Here is a 14,346-nt window from a genome sequence, read left to right as displayed (position 1 = left end):
GGAGCTATTGTACTCATCTGAACAACCCCATTAAGCTGAAGTTGTTCAGGTGACTATAGTGTCCCTTGAAAAAAAAAACAAAAAAAAAACACTACTTTGAGTCAAGTTAAAAAGAATGATAATACAATGCCTCAGACTGTTTGTTTAGTTTGTTTTTGATCAATATAAAATTGTTTCAGAAAATTGCTACTTTGTTGGACATGTTTGTGTTGATTGTATATTGATCCCTTTCAGTTTAAGAATCTGAGAATCTTTTTACCAATAATCTGTATGCCATAGAAGTAAACAAATAAACTTTGCCAATTGGTGATGCCACACAAAATGTGTTTATTTCCTAGTGTAATGTTATAATAAAGACACATGTTTCATCTAAAAGAATGTCAGTGTATCATGCAAGACATTATAAAACACAAATTAATACAACTATTTCATTTCATAAACACATATATAGTTTAAATCCTTGTTACCATAACTACTGCCACCTTACTAGAGTGTCACTTTAAACTTTATTATTGATGGCATATTAAAAAAATATGTTCTAATTACAAAACATTCACCCCAACACTGTTCCCACAATGATGCAATCTTTTTAACGCCATATTAACAGGAGAAGCATTACCGAAGGAAATGCTCCAGGCAAACATATGCCTTCTCCCCAAACCTAACAAAACCCACTTAGATCCTGGACATTTCCGACCGATATCACTGCTAAATGTTGACGTTAAACTGTTCACAAAACTCCTAGCAGAGTGCCTCTGCCCCTATCTTCCAAAGCTAATACACCAGGACCAAGTGGGATTCATCCCCACCAGACAAGCCAGTGACAACACGAGACGGACGTACGACCTCATTTGGACCGCACACGCCAACCCTACAAAAATTTGGATTCCCCAACACTCTTAAAAGACTAACTGCAAACACTATACTCTTCTCCGACTGCCAACCTCCTCATCCCGCTCACCCACCCACCTTCTCAATAAGGAACCGCAGGAGGCAAGGGTGTGTCCCCTCTCACCCATTCTGTTTGCCTCTTCCTTAGAACCGCTCCTCCAAACCCTTAGAGGTGACGCAAACATAAAAGGACTCAAAATACGCGGGGAAGAATACAAAACAGCAGCGTATGCGGATGACTTGCTAGTAACTATAACAGATCCTCAACACTCATTGCCCCCACTACTTTCCGCGTTAGAGACTTATGCTGTAGTCTCTGGGTACAAACTAAACATCGACAAAACAGAAGCCCCACCGATACATATCGCCCCACCACCCCTTGAAGTCCTACAACGATGCTACCCCTTTAATCTACAATCCACTCACATACAATACTTAGGCGTCTACCTACCGGCAGAACTGTTGCGATGTTACCTACTAAATTATACCCCTATCCTACAAAAATTTCACAAGATATACTCACATGGAAAGACATGTCTATATCTATTCCAAGCTCTTCCGATTCGAATCACAGGGCTAGATTTCAAAAGGCTACAAACGACCATTGTCAAGTTAATCTGGGCTGATAAATGGGCCAGGATCAAAAGACAGACTCTGTACGTCCCCAATAAGGCAGGAGGCCTAGGCCTACCACACCTAACACATTACTTTTAGGCAGCGCAATTGGCACAAGCCCAAAACTTGCTTGCCCCTTACAGGGTTAAGGGGTGGGTAGACCTGGAACATGATATTTTTGACAGAGACTTTCCTTCCCTCTATATTTGGCTACCAAAACAAGCCAAACCACCCTACCCCCGATGACCCTTGCATTACTCACCACCATCAAAATCTGGGACAAACTGACACTTAAATGCAGATTAATCTTGGACCCATCGCCACTCACACCAATACTCCGCATTACACAATTTGCCCCGGGCATGAACACCAAAGACTTCATGCACTTCGAAGATCATAACCTCACCCATCTGCACCACTTTTTCACCAACCAACAAAAATAACTCCATCCACAGATCTACCGCAAACCACCCCCTTCCAGATCTTTGACTTTTTCGGACATATGCAGATCAAGAGCTTCCTTGAAATATCAGCTAACAAACAAGCAGGCACCACGGTCCTGAAACCCTTTGAAAAATTATGCATGCAGGCTCCGGTCCAAAAGGGTCAGATCGGGGGGGGGGGCCGGGCCGCAGAGCTGAGAGGCAGCAGAACACTATGCCTCCCGGCCTGAGCCTGGAAAAACTGCTGAAACTCAGCATATAGACGGACTCAATAGAGAAATGACCGACACATACCTAACAAGCAGCATCCAAGCTTCATGGAGATCCCAAACAGGGACAGGTACCGAGTCGGGAACACCGCAAATACAAAAGCGGGCCTACTCGCCATCACAAGCATGGACAATGGCGGCTCCCAACGACACATAGATCACTGACCGGCAGCCAGGAGACAGCGGTATGCCAGCTACGCTAACTACATGGAAGGCTACACCGTTGCAAGGGGCGGTCCGGCCCCGCTCCCCCCCAACCGGCCGGGGGGGAGACAGACCCGTCCACATGGCGGTGGCGCGCCCCGGACAAAAGATACCGCGAGGGGTCCAAGCCGACCGCCTGAACGGGTAAAGGCTACTGGAATGGAGCCCGCCCAAAGATTTATTTCAGACAGAGAGGCAACGGGGGGACAGCCATGGGCAGCTTGCACGGGCCCTGGTAGAACCGAGCGCTAGACAGATCCCCCGTGCTGTGTCTCTGACCGCCGGAGTAGTGGGTACCCGGGCCTCTGGGTTTTAACAATGCCTTCATAAGAAAGACGACAAAAACACGTCTAAATGTGATATTATATTAAACGCTGTAGAACATGACAGGGGGAACACAGGGGCATTTGGCAAAAAATGCCGCCCCTGAGTGCCTGCAGGACCACAAACAGGAACGGCGTTCCTGCTCTAAAAAAAGTGCAGGAACGCCGTTCCCACGCGTTCCGGCAGGACTCGAGCCCTGACCTTACCCCACTCAAACTGATACAGATGGGCAGACCAGACACAGACTTATGCTGGAAGGGATGCGGTCACAAATGAACATACCTCCACTTATGGTGGGAATGCACCCCAATCACCTAACTTTGGCGACAGGCCGCCTCCATGGTGTCAAAGATCCTACACTCGGACATCCCACTGGACCCATAGATTTGGCTTGTATCAAAACCACACACTAACACACCCAGAGCACAAAACAAATTGATCGCCAGAGTCGCTAAAGAAAGAAATTGACAAGACGAAAAGTGGGGATGCCTGGACACTCCCTCCATAGACACATTGCGACACAAAGTTATGGATACCATAAAAATGGACGAAATGTCCGCAATAATACACAACACAACTAAACACTTCCACAAAATCTGGGACCCTTGCTTTTACAAATTCCCCATCCCCGCTTAATATTTAATTGTAACTCTCAGATACTGTCACACAGAAAGGGAAAATCCAACCAAGACCATTTGAACCACATCATGACACCCCCCTCCCTCCCTAACTCCTGCCCCTCATTCCCCCCCCCCTTTTTTTCTCTCTCTCTCTCTCTCTCTCTCTCCCTGCCCCCTCTTTTTCCACACTCCCACTCGCTATCAGCCCCTCTCCTTGGTCCTGCCTCCTATGGCCCACTCTAAAAGGACTCCCAATCCATACCAACACATTTTATTACCTTGTCTATGCAGACTATCCCTACCTCCTACGGGAGTCCAAGAAGACTGACACCCCAAAAGCATAAGGAATACAGCATGACCAGTACGCAGGTCAAACACCTCTCTTCTTACCCATCACACCTGCTCCACAACAAACCATAATCAAACAAACCAAGCCCCACTGGACAATAGGCAAGACTCCACCACGGAGGCACTATGACTGAACATACCCTCACCTAAGCCGCAGGGACTTTAACCACACCTCTCCCTACTCCCTTCCCTCTACATTCGGTACATGCCTTGTACCGAACCTAACACACTATGTAAACATGCCTCTCTACTCTCTTGTGAAGACTACCTCTGTAACATGCCAATTAATTTCCATTGTTAATTGTTTGTTGAACAAATGTTATGAAAACATTGTAACTTCGCTTTATATCTCCAATTCTGTAAAATTTGAAACTTACAAATAAAGACTTATTTTTTTTTTTTTTTAAAAAGTGTTCTTCTGGACAGATAAAACAGAAAATTATAATTCTGTATACTAATGAATGGATTTGAGTCCTAGCCGTGTGCTGTTTTCAATCTGAATCTAGCTAGATGTAAGCGGAAAATGTTGTGGATTTTGCCCAACCATGCTGTAAAGGAGTAAAAAATATATATATTGGTTTGATAGACTGTGACGGCAGTTGGAGCTGAGGGAGACAGGCCTGAAGGAGAACATATTTCATTTTGACTTTGCAACGTTTTGACCTGGGAAGATGTTTGTCAAGTTCACTTGAATAATTGAATAGAAATATCACGAAAGTGGCACACCTCTGAGTTATTGTTCCTATGAATTAGTACTATGGGAAAGATAATGAAAATGCATTAAACTAGACAGAAGCTAGAAAATTGAGGTGTTTTATTTTTTTTTTTTTATTTTAATACTGTGATTTTCTTTCTTTTTTTTTTTTTTTTTTTAAACCCCGTCTCCCTCCCCCCAACAGTTGTTTTGCAAACAGGTGAAAGTGCTAGTGAATGCTTTTGTCTCCGATGTCCTCCAACAGCAAACAGTCAGAATGGAGTGGCCACTGGAAGCTATGTTATATCTTGGAAAAGGTAGGTCTGATTAATTAGTGCCCAGTAATAAATGTTATGTCCAATTCAGCTCACAATGTTAAGGGATATCAACAGTGTAAAGCTTCATGTTTCCTCACTTTGTGAAAGATATTGCAAAAGCTCTGTATCCAGTATAGCAAAACTGTTTTCTAACATTACTACTTACTACAGTACAAGCAGTACTGTGAATGAAAATGAATAGTCACAGATTTCCATGATGCCTGTGAGGACCAACCTTGCTGATTTTTCTTTTTGTACAGTCTGTGTAGTAGTGTGGGTTTTAATGTTAAAGTCACTAAACAATTACATATCAAACAGCACTTAGTCTGTCAATCCTTGTAGCGCACAGGGACTACAGTTTTGGTATCCCTTCACAAATAAATACTTTTACTTTTAATCCATTGCATTCACACATAATGCAATTTTCTAGGCCTGAATCTTTAAGATTTACTATTGATCGTGCGATCGTTAACCATCATGCCTTTAGTACACTATACAATATGCTAAGCAACTGATGATTTTTCGTTGGTCCAATTAGCAAGCACATTTTTGTGTTCAATGTGTTTTTCATTTTTACTGGCTTGAAACATTCTAGATTAAAATATTTGACATGTATTTCATTTTGTTTTGTTTTTTTCTTCCTTCAAAGGAGTTCTGCAGGAGAAGATGTGCCAGTCGTGAGCACTGTTATTACTTTGCCCTACGTGGTGATTGAAAGTATCCCTCTCCATGTTCATGCAGGTAACTATAAACGTGAGCGTGAACCAATTGTTGTTCCAGCTGACAGAGGGAAACTTTAGGTATCAAATGATAGTTGGGATTCCCTGGTACAAGCAGGGATTCATTCTGGAACTTTAAGTGCATGTGGTCTGTGCCATCACCAGGTGCTACAACCTGCACTGCTTGATTGCATAGACCAGGGGCAGGCATCTGTGACACCCCAGATATTGTGGACTACAGCTCACATGATGCTTTGCCAGCATTTTGGCTGTTAGAGCATTATGGGAGATGTAGTCAACAACATCTGGAGGGCAAAAGGTTGCTTACCCCTGGCATAGACCGTCATGCTGTCCTTAAGTGGTTAATGCACCAAGGGAAAGACCGCAATGGTTTGACTCTTGTTCCAGTATTGCCTCTCCCACAGCTATTGAAAGGTATAAGATATATTTTGATGCAGCAAGCAAATGCATAAAATAATCCCACAGCAATAATATTTTTTTTTTCCTTATCATGTGAAAAGATCTTCCATCATTTGGACGAGTAAGAGAATCTCTCCCCGTCACGTATCATCTACAGAACAAAACCAATTTAGTGCAAGACATAGAAATCTCCGTAGAGCCAAGTGATGCTTTCATGTTTTCAGGACTCAAACAGGTAAATATAGTGTTATATAAATGAATCTTTCCCCTGATTATTTTATTTCCAGCCCCTTCCAGAATATTGATATGAACGTTAGACATATTCCATAACATTGTGCCATTTCTGCACATCTCTAAATGATATCCTGTGACACTGTTATAAAAGCCAATAGTTCTTCTTGTAAAATGGCTTCAACAGGAGTTTATGGAATTACATTATATCGATAGATTGATATGTATTTATTGATGAGGCCAGTGAGAGAGTTCAGTGGGCTAATGCATTATCAGTAGAATCTATTCATCCCTTGGGGTTGAACTCGGCAGGGTGGACTCAGCCCTTCATCCTTCCGAGGTAGATAAAATCAGTACCATTAAATTGGGTAATCGTAACAACCCCTGGATGTTGGGCAAGAAGTATGATCCCCAGGACGTACTTGGAAACCAGAGTAATTTGAATGTACCTTTCCTGGTTAAATGCAATGTTATTATTATATAGATACGGGGTAGATAATTAGCCAGTCACTACATTGTGCCTTGTGTTAAGATATGCTACATTCTTTCCACCTCAGATAAGATTACAGATACTCCCAGGCACTGAGCAGGACATGCTGTATAATTTCTATCCTCTAATGGCCGGATATCAGCACTTACCATCACTCAACATCAACTTACTGCGATTCCCCAACTATACCAGTCATCTGCTGAAACAATTTCTGCCCACTCATGTGTTTGTAAAGGTGAGCTCTCGTGTTTTCAATTCATTTAACACCCATACATTAACGATTACAGGATTTTTATTTTTTAATTTGTTTTCCGTGCTGAACTACTATGAATAACCATATTAATCCAGTGATGAAGACGTAATATAGAGAGAGAGAAAGGTATTGCTGCAGTGTGCATTGTCTGTCTATTATTTGAATAGACAGATCATATTTATAAACCCATGTTCTAAAATATGATGTCATATTGTTCATTAGAAACATGTATTGAAGAATGTGACTCTTTTTTTTTTACTAAAGTGAAAATTGCTGAGTTATCGAGATATGAAGGTTGAAGCTGAACTTAAAGAATAACTGCTGGCTTCTGCGTAAGCCCTAAAGTTGATGTGTACTTGCTATATCCATTGAGTGAAAAATAAAGAATTAAAAAATAAATAAAAAAAAAGAATAACTGCTACTTTGGTTTTAAACTTAAAATTCTCTTTGTTCGTGAATAACCCTGTGTGAATTGCAGGGTCCATTAGTCTTGGGGCCGCAACAGACACCATCATCAAAACTGACAATAGTGAGATTTACATACAGACGAATAAACAAAAAATACCTCACTATGTTCTGTTTTTTGCACTTATTTATTTATAATTTACATTACCTACCAGGCATGACATTTAAATAAAATTATCTATAGAATATAGAATGCACACTATAACAATCTCAAAAAACTTAACTTTATTATGTACAAAAAGTACCAAAGTGAAAACATACAAGAAAAATAAACACAATGACAGAAGCAAGGGCAAATACAATAAAGTAATGGTAAAATACCAAAAAGATTCTTACAAGCCACAAGACAGAAACACGAGTCACCAAACCCCCGACGTTTCGGCACCAACTGGCTGTCTTTATCAAGGGTACTTGAAATTAACCTTTGCAATGCCATTCACATAACGTACTTAAAGCAGTACTGAAGGTACAAACAAAAAATGTACATTGTTTCTCTGTAGACTCCCAAGCTCACATGAGTGCCCCCAAGGCATCAACACAGAAGCACAGTTGTGTTAGGCTTGTCTGTTTGTTTCTTCGCTGTGCTTCTGTGTGTTTCTTTGTTGAGGGATTAATTACCTCAGTAAATACTATTTCTAAATAATTCTGGATACATCCATAAATCATCATCAGTTGTGTAGTTTATGGTCATGGATATATTTAAATCTAAGCTAGGACTGCACTCAGGGCAGCAGGCAAGAATAAAGATTCTAGTTTGTTTGTATATATTATTTTTACATTGTGCTTCTCTGGGCCACTGTACTTCGTTTTTATTTATTTATTAAATCTGAAGTCACCAATTATCTGTCAATAATTTCACAAACTCTTTAACTGCCCACACCTGAAACACCTTTCTCTATTATTCCTGCTATATTGTTTCTCTCTCCTGCTTTTATTGTGTCATTGTATATTTTTCTTTAGAATGTAAGCTTCCAGGTTGGTCGTGCTACAAATGTTAGGTGAAGTACATAGATGGGGCTCTCTACTCGTTTTAGTGTCAGTATGTCTCAATACATATCTCTCTGTCTGTAAGAATACTTATGATCAATCATTAAAACTTTTTAAATCTCTCTGTATAAGAATTTATATGGCGCTCTTATATAGCACTCTCTAATAAGAACTGGAGCTGTGATAACAAAGCTGTGACTACACCCAGAGAAATCAGTGCAACAGCAATGTTACTATCCTTTAACCCCTTGGTATCCATCCATGCAGGCAGTGGATGGTAGGATTTAAGGTTATTTTACAGAGGAATGTGTGTGGCTGATGTGGTTAAAGGATTACAGCAAGAAAACACTTGCTGTACTGGTCCCCCTGGTCAAAGTTTAGGGTGTACACAAGGCATAACTAGTCAACTAACCTTGATTCCAGTGCTAAGGCCAAGTTCTCTTCTCAGCCTACTCTTCTACCACTGACATCACGTCCTGTAGCTGCCAGGGGAGGGATGTAAATGGATGATGGGCTGTGCGGTGCATGTTGACTTCAGATATCTAATATGAACATAATTCACATCAGCTGCCAGGAACTCTTGTTACGGCCTGGTTAATGATATCCCACTGATGCTGCTGGAGGTGGTTAAACTCATAGTGAAATACGTACTACATATACAGGCTCAGGCACCATCACCACTTCAAATCACTGAAGTGATCATGGTGATTTGAGCAATCATTTAAAGACGAGTTTGTAGGGTTTATGAAATTAACAAAACCCTTAGATGAAAGGACATAATAAAATAAATGGCAAATCCTGGTTAAAAGGAATTAAGGAACTACTTAACGCATGACTGCATTTACATTGTTGCTTTAAGAGGGTCAACATGCCAGTTCTTAACTAATAACTCATCTCATAAAACATACACTAATCCATGACACTAGTTGCAGACCTTTCCAGAGTTTATAACTAACTATATACCCCAAAGCGACATATTACACGCTCCATTCATGTCTTGTTAGTATGTTTAAAACAAACAGCTAGAAAATAAGGGTGATGATATGTTTTTTCTTGTTTTTGTAAATGTTGGAATGTTTTTACTTAAAGAACAAGTTCCAACGACACACTGATAATGGCAAAATTATTTGACTGGCAGGTAAGACCTTCTTCCATCCGGAGGTCATCACAAAATATAGTGAGGTTTATTCACTAACCTAGGAATTGCAAAGAATTGAGTAGATAATTGCATATTTTAGGCCAATTATCAGAAATAGAATTAAAATTGTAATTCCCTTCTAAAATCTCTAAAATTTCACTTTTAGTGAAACATTTCTTGTGAATTGCCTAATAAGTAATAATCTCCTTGCTTTTTGTTCAGTTAAATAAATATTCCAAGCACCATAACCACCAAAGCCCGCTGTAGTGCTGTGGTTATGGTACCAGGAGTGTCCTGTAGCTGTCCCATGTTAACATGCAAACCGTTTAGTAGGTTTTGACAACTTACCTGAGTCTCACCATGCACCCCGGCCATATCCTCTGGATTCCAGATTGCTTTATTATTATTGCCATTTATATAGCGCCAACAGATTCCGTAGCGCTTTACAATATTATAAAGGGGGGATTTAACTATAAATAGGACAATTACAAGAAAACTTACAGGAACGATAGGTTACAGTCTATAGAATAGAGCAAAGCGAGTCAATGCAGGGCTGCACTCATTGGCTGAGGACAGTCCGTTGATTCTCTCTGCTAACGGTTGCAATCCTGCTTTGCGTTAAGCAGATTTTCATACTGGAGAAGACCGGATGTAGGTATTCAACAGCAAAAATTGTATTGACCAACTGAGAGATTTTAGTTTCCTCGCGCAATTTCAATACATATATTATTATTTTTGAGAACTTTCCAGTTTAAATCGCTAAATAGAGCAATATACTGAATTGAAAACCACATTGCAAATATATCTATTCAGGAAAAAGATCTCCAACTGTGTAGTCAGTTTGACTATTCACCACAATTCACTGTTTATTGAAGAAACTTTCCTTCCACCAGTCTGAGTGTTGGAGGGAGGAATAATCATTTTTATTGCCCACCCACGTGATACACAAAGGGTTAGAGTGTGCAAAATGTGTCTGTTTATTCCTTACAACTGTGATAACTAACCTTTGACATTCCCCGTGTTGTGAAAAGTGTTACTTCTAATGTTCACAACAGCTGGAGTGCTAAAGGTTAACTGTGTCTTGTTCATTAAACATCAGCCCACATTCAGAGTGTTATTCACCAACGTGTGAATTTTCGGGAATTCAACATGAATTTAAACTGAATATTAGATTTTAGGCCACAATAGCCAAACCTGAAAACCGCTCACATGGAGATTTTTTCTAAATCAGCTACTAAAAATTGAATTTGAATTATTACTCACTGTAGCGAACTATCCTGGCAGTGATGGAAAGTTCTTGTGTTATAACCAATACCCATTTTTATTTGAAGACTTTGGTAAAACCAGTGACAGGGGTATTTTAAAGATTTAAAAGATTGCTGGGTGGGAATTGTAACAAGGAGCATGCTTGAATCTGTTCCTCTTCTATGTTGCTGCATAACATTACTGGTCTGCAGGAAATATGGTTCCTTTTTGTTTTGAATCCGAGTTGTAATCCACAATTATTCTCTTTTGTTCTAGCCGCAGGGACGCCAAGTCGACGAAGATTCCATCGAAGCAGCATGAAATTACGCTCCCAAATATAAATAAATGTCTTGCGCTCCCGCTTATCAGGTTTTATTGGTAGCCTATTTATTTTTTCACTGACCTGCATGACATGTGTTTAGAGGTTTTAAACCTGGTAAAAGCCACATGATGAGAAAGGATGAAGCAGAATATTTTCGAGTGACGTCTAAGTCCATTTTTCTTGCATTCCACATTTGTTTTGCAACTTTTAATTAACTGTCCCCCCAACCAAGATAGTTCACAATTTAACATGTCTCCTTGAGCCAACATCATTATACACAGTAACCTCTCGAAATACAATGGCTCTAGTAACTCTTATTCTCCATATTTGTTTTTTTTTGTTTTTTTTTTATAATCATCCTCTTGTATTTCTGATTCATACAACATACATGTATAAAAGGTCTTCTGTATCTCCCAAAATGTATGATATAAAACACTTTGCACCATTGTAATATTTTTAGTTTGAATAATTGAATCATACTATATGAATTATGTCTATATGGCTTTGAACTATTATTGCATTAAATATATTGGACTTTAATATCCAATGATTGTGAAGGGAATAGTCATAATCTCATGCAACAGTGTCTGTTCATCTGCTAAGTCAAAAACTTGTGGATTACTAATATGATGGCTGAATAAAACTCCACAAACCCATTTTTCTTTCTCTCAGTGTGGACTTGTACATTAGAGCCTGTAGCCACCCATGTACAGGAATCCAGCATTCATTGAATCCATGACATCAATGGGAAATGCACAAATGAGCATTGATTAAACCATTTCTTATGTGTTGTGTTTCCATCAATTAACAGTGTGCATTGTTTTGACATTTTCTTAATGTACATATCAACAAGATACTAATAAAAAATACTATGTAACAAGTACCCCTAATTTTACTGCCTTAAAGGGACAATCCGGGCACCAATACAACATTAATGCATTTGTTCGGTTTTGACTTCATTCGTACGCGGTATTTTTCATGTTCAAATCTGTCTAGCTTTTGCAGAAAAAAAGTGTGTTGCAGAATGATGCTACATCATAATCCTGCCCCCTTCGTCTTGCACTCTTCACTTTAGAAAAAAAAAAATGTCTGTGTCAAATGCATGTACACAGCTCAGCCACTGACAGCACTGAGTGAGCTGAACTACAAAAGCAACATGCGTTTAAAGAAGAAGGGGACACCCAAGGAGATGACTAGTAAGGATATCACTACCGGTTTGTAGCTTCTGTGACTGTCAGCAGCCAGGTTGTATATTAAAAGCCACTTATTCAATGTTATTAGGGACCAAGCAGTGTGAATACATTTAATAAAAGAGTCTTTCTGGCTTAAGCGGGCAAGGCTATGGAGAAATGATTTGGTACAGCATTCTAGGAAATGTATTTTGAGCAAAAACTATAAAGGTTATGTTGCAAAAAATACAACATGTTCATGAGTTCAAATCCTATGAAATGCATTAAAGTTGTATAGGTGCAGGAGAGTTTGAATGGTACCATAAACAGATCACTGTGATCCTGTCACTGATAATAGAATGCAATAAAATAGTTTTTAAAAGATTTTAAACAGGATAAGACAATATGATTGCTCTATCCAGTCCGTCTTGGTCCAGTGCTGTGCTCTAGCTGTAGGTAGATCAACCTGTTCATTTTATGCTCTTTAATTTAGTAATGTGGTTTGGATAATTATTTTTGACTTCTGTAGTGTTTTTTTTTTTTTTTTTTTAAGATTAAACATAAACTAGATACAAGATCAATACATTTCTCCCTAAACATTATGTGTGCCCTGAACTCCACATATATTTCAGAAGTACATTGAAGATATAATAATAAAGTAAAATGATACATACTATATTGCATGTTATTAATTCTCTTGCCTATGCATTAAACATATAATGTAGCAGATTTAATTTTTAATTTACAGTAGTTTTACACTATCCCTCATCAAAAGATATAATTTGGCAAATCAGTTTTTACAGAACTAAAACTTCCATTTAAGAAATGGGAGGGGGGGAGGAGGCAGGTTGTAGTCTGACTAATCTCCTCAAGAGAAAAGCAAGACAAAGCATATATTTGGAGATTTCACGTTATATACCACTATCTATTCAACTCTATTGCCTGGGGACACTCTAGTTTGTGATTAGACCGGGTGTCTACAAGTCCCCAGTCCCCTTTTCCAGCTTAGTCATACTAGCCGGTTACACAGAGGAATACAACAGATTTATCACCCGTAGACAGCCTACATCGACAGAAGCCATGTTTCACCCCTCTGTACCAGTTCGGGGTATCTCAGTCCCTACTGGAGACAAGCCTGTTCACAGAGAAACGTGGACAGGCAATAACAATATTTTGTGAATTAGACTATACTTAAAGTGGCTGACATACCTCTTATCCAGCTACCATCTCCACTGCAATCCACTTTGATGAAGGTCTTACATCAGGCATTTGATAACCTATACACCCGTATTTGGACACAGCTGGTTCGGCATTCCCACAACTCGCCAGCAGACCAGCCAATAGTCCAGATCTTCTCCCTGATATACAGAAAGTAGAAGCTCAGACGTTGCTTACCTAGATTGCTAGCCTTGGAGAGAGGGTCACTCCGATACCGCTCACATTCCAGGAGGGTTGGCCCTTGTAGACCCTTCAAAGATACAGATTTGCACACCAAGAGTGGACAGATCTATGGTCATTGTGTGCTGGCTCGTATTGCAGGGAGCACCTCTGCTTGTGAGTGTTTCCGAGTGATTGTAGCGGAATCAGGATAGTACAAAGGAGCAGATTGCCGTCATCAGGAGTTGGGCCAATTGGGGTTCATAGGAGCTTGTGTGGAATGAGTCTACCTACCAACTGGCGTGGTGTATTTTCGTTAGTATCTTACTCTTGCATTTCTTAACTAAAATATCCAGACCAATCCTTATGAAGTTGCAGACTGGTTGCTCCAGTGGTTTCATACGTGTGCATTTAAGCAGTAAAATCTCAAACATTTACTATGTCTAGCAATTGGTTAATCAACTAACATAATTAAAAAACAATAAAAACCGGGGGGGCGGAGCCAGCACCCGAGCGAGCTAGACGCGTCCTGCTGCAGCTCCTCCGGGAATCTCGCCAAAACTCCACATAACGACGAAAACAGCAACTCTACAAAGCCACAAAACGCCTCCGGTGTGCCCCTCAACATGGGCAAGAAAACGAAAAAGTATAAGGCTGATCCCGGCTCGGGCTCCCGAGATATCGGAGCTTTTCTGCGCCCGACCATGCGGCTCGACCCGAGCAAGATGGCGCCGGCCGAGGCCTATACCTCGCCCTCGTCGGACGACCAGAGCCAGACGGCTTCCCACTCACCTCCACCTAAGGT

General features: G+C 40.2%; 1 protein-coding gene across 1 annotated transcript in view; it reads left to right on the top strand.

Annotated features, from left to right (window-relative positions):
* Nucleotides 1-11,875, top strand: part of TRAPPC11 (trafficking protein particle complex subunit 11) — a 57,659-nt gene extending 45,784 nt beyond the window's left edge. Inside the window, exons 26-30 of the mRNA XM_063458142.1 lie at nucleotides 4,614-4,725; nucleotides 5,375-5,466; nucleotides 5,966-6,099; nucleotides 6,653-6,820; nucleotides 10,950-11,875. Coding sequence (XP_063314212.1) covers nucleotides 4,614-4,725; nucleotides 5,375-5,466; nucleotides 5,966-6,099; nucleotides 6,653-6,820; nucleotides 10,950-10,994 — 551 coding nt within the window. The 3' untranslated portion in view covers nucleotides 10,995-11,875. The remainder of the gene's footprint in view (nucleotides 1-4,613; nucleotides 4,726-5,374; nucleotides 5,467-5,965; nucleotides 6,100-6,652; nucleotides 6,821-10,949) is intronic.
* The last annotated feature ends 2,471 nt before the right edge of the window (nucleotides 11,876-14,346 follow it).

Source organism: Pelobates fuscus, chromosome 6 (assembly GCF_036172605.1).
Source record: "Pelobates fuscus isolate aPelFus1 chromosome 6, aPelFus1.pri, whole genome shotgun sequence".
NCBI classification, from domain to species: Eukaryota; Metazoa; Chordata; class Amphibia; order Anura; family Pelobatidae; genus Pelobates; species Pelobates fuscus.
Note: the sequence above shows the minus strand (reverse complement) of the source record. Positions and strands in the feature narration are given on the sequence as shown.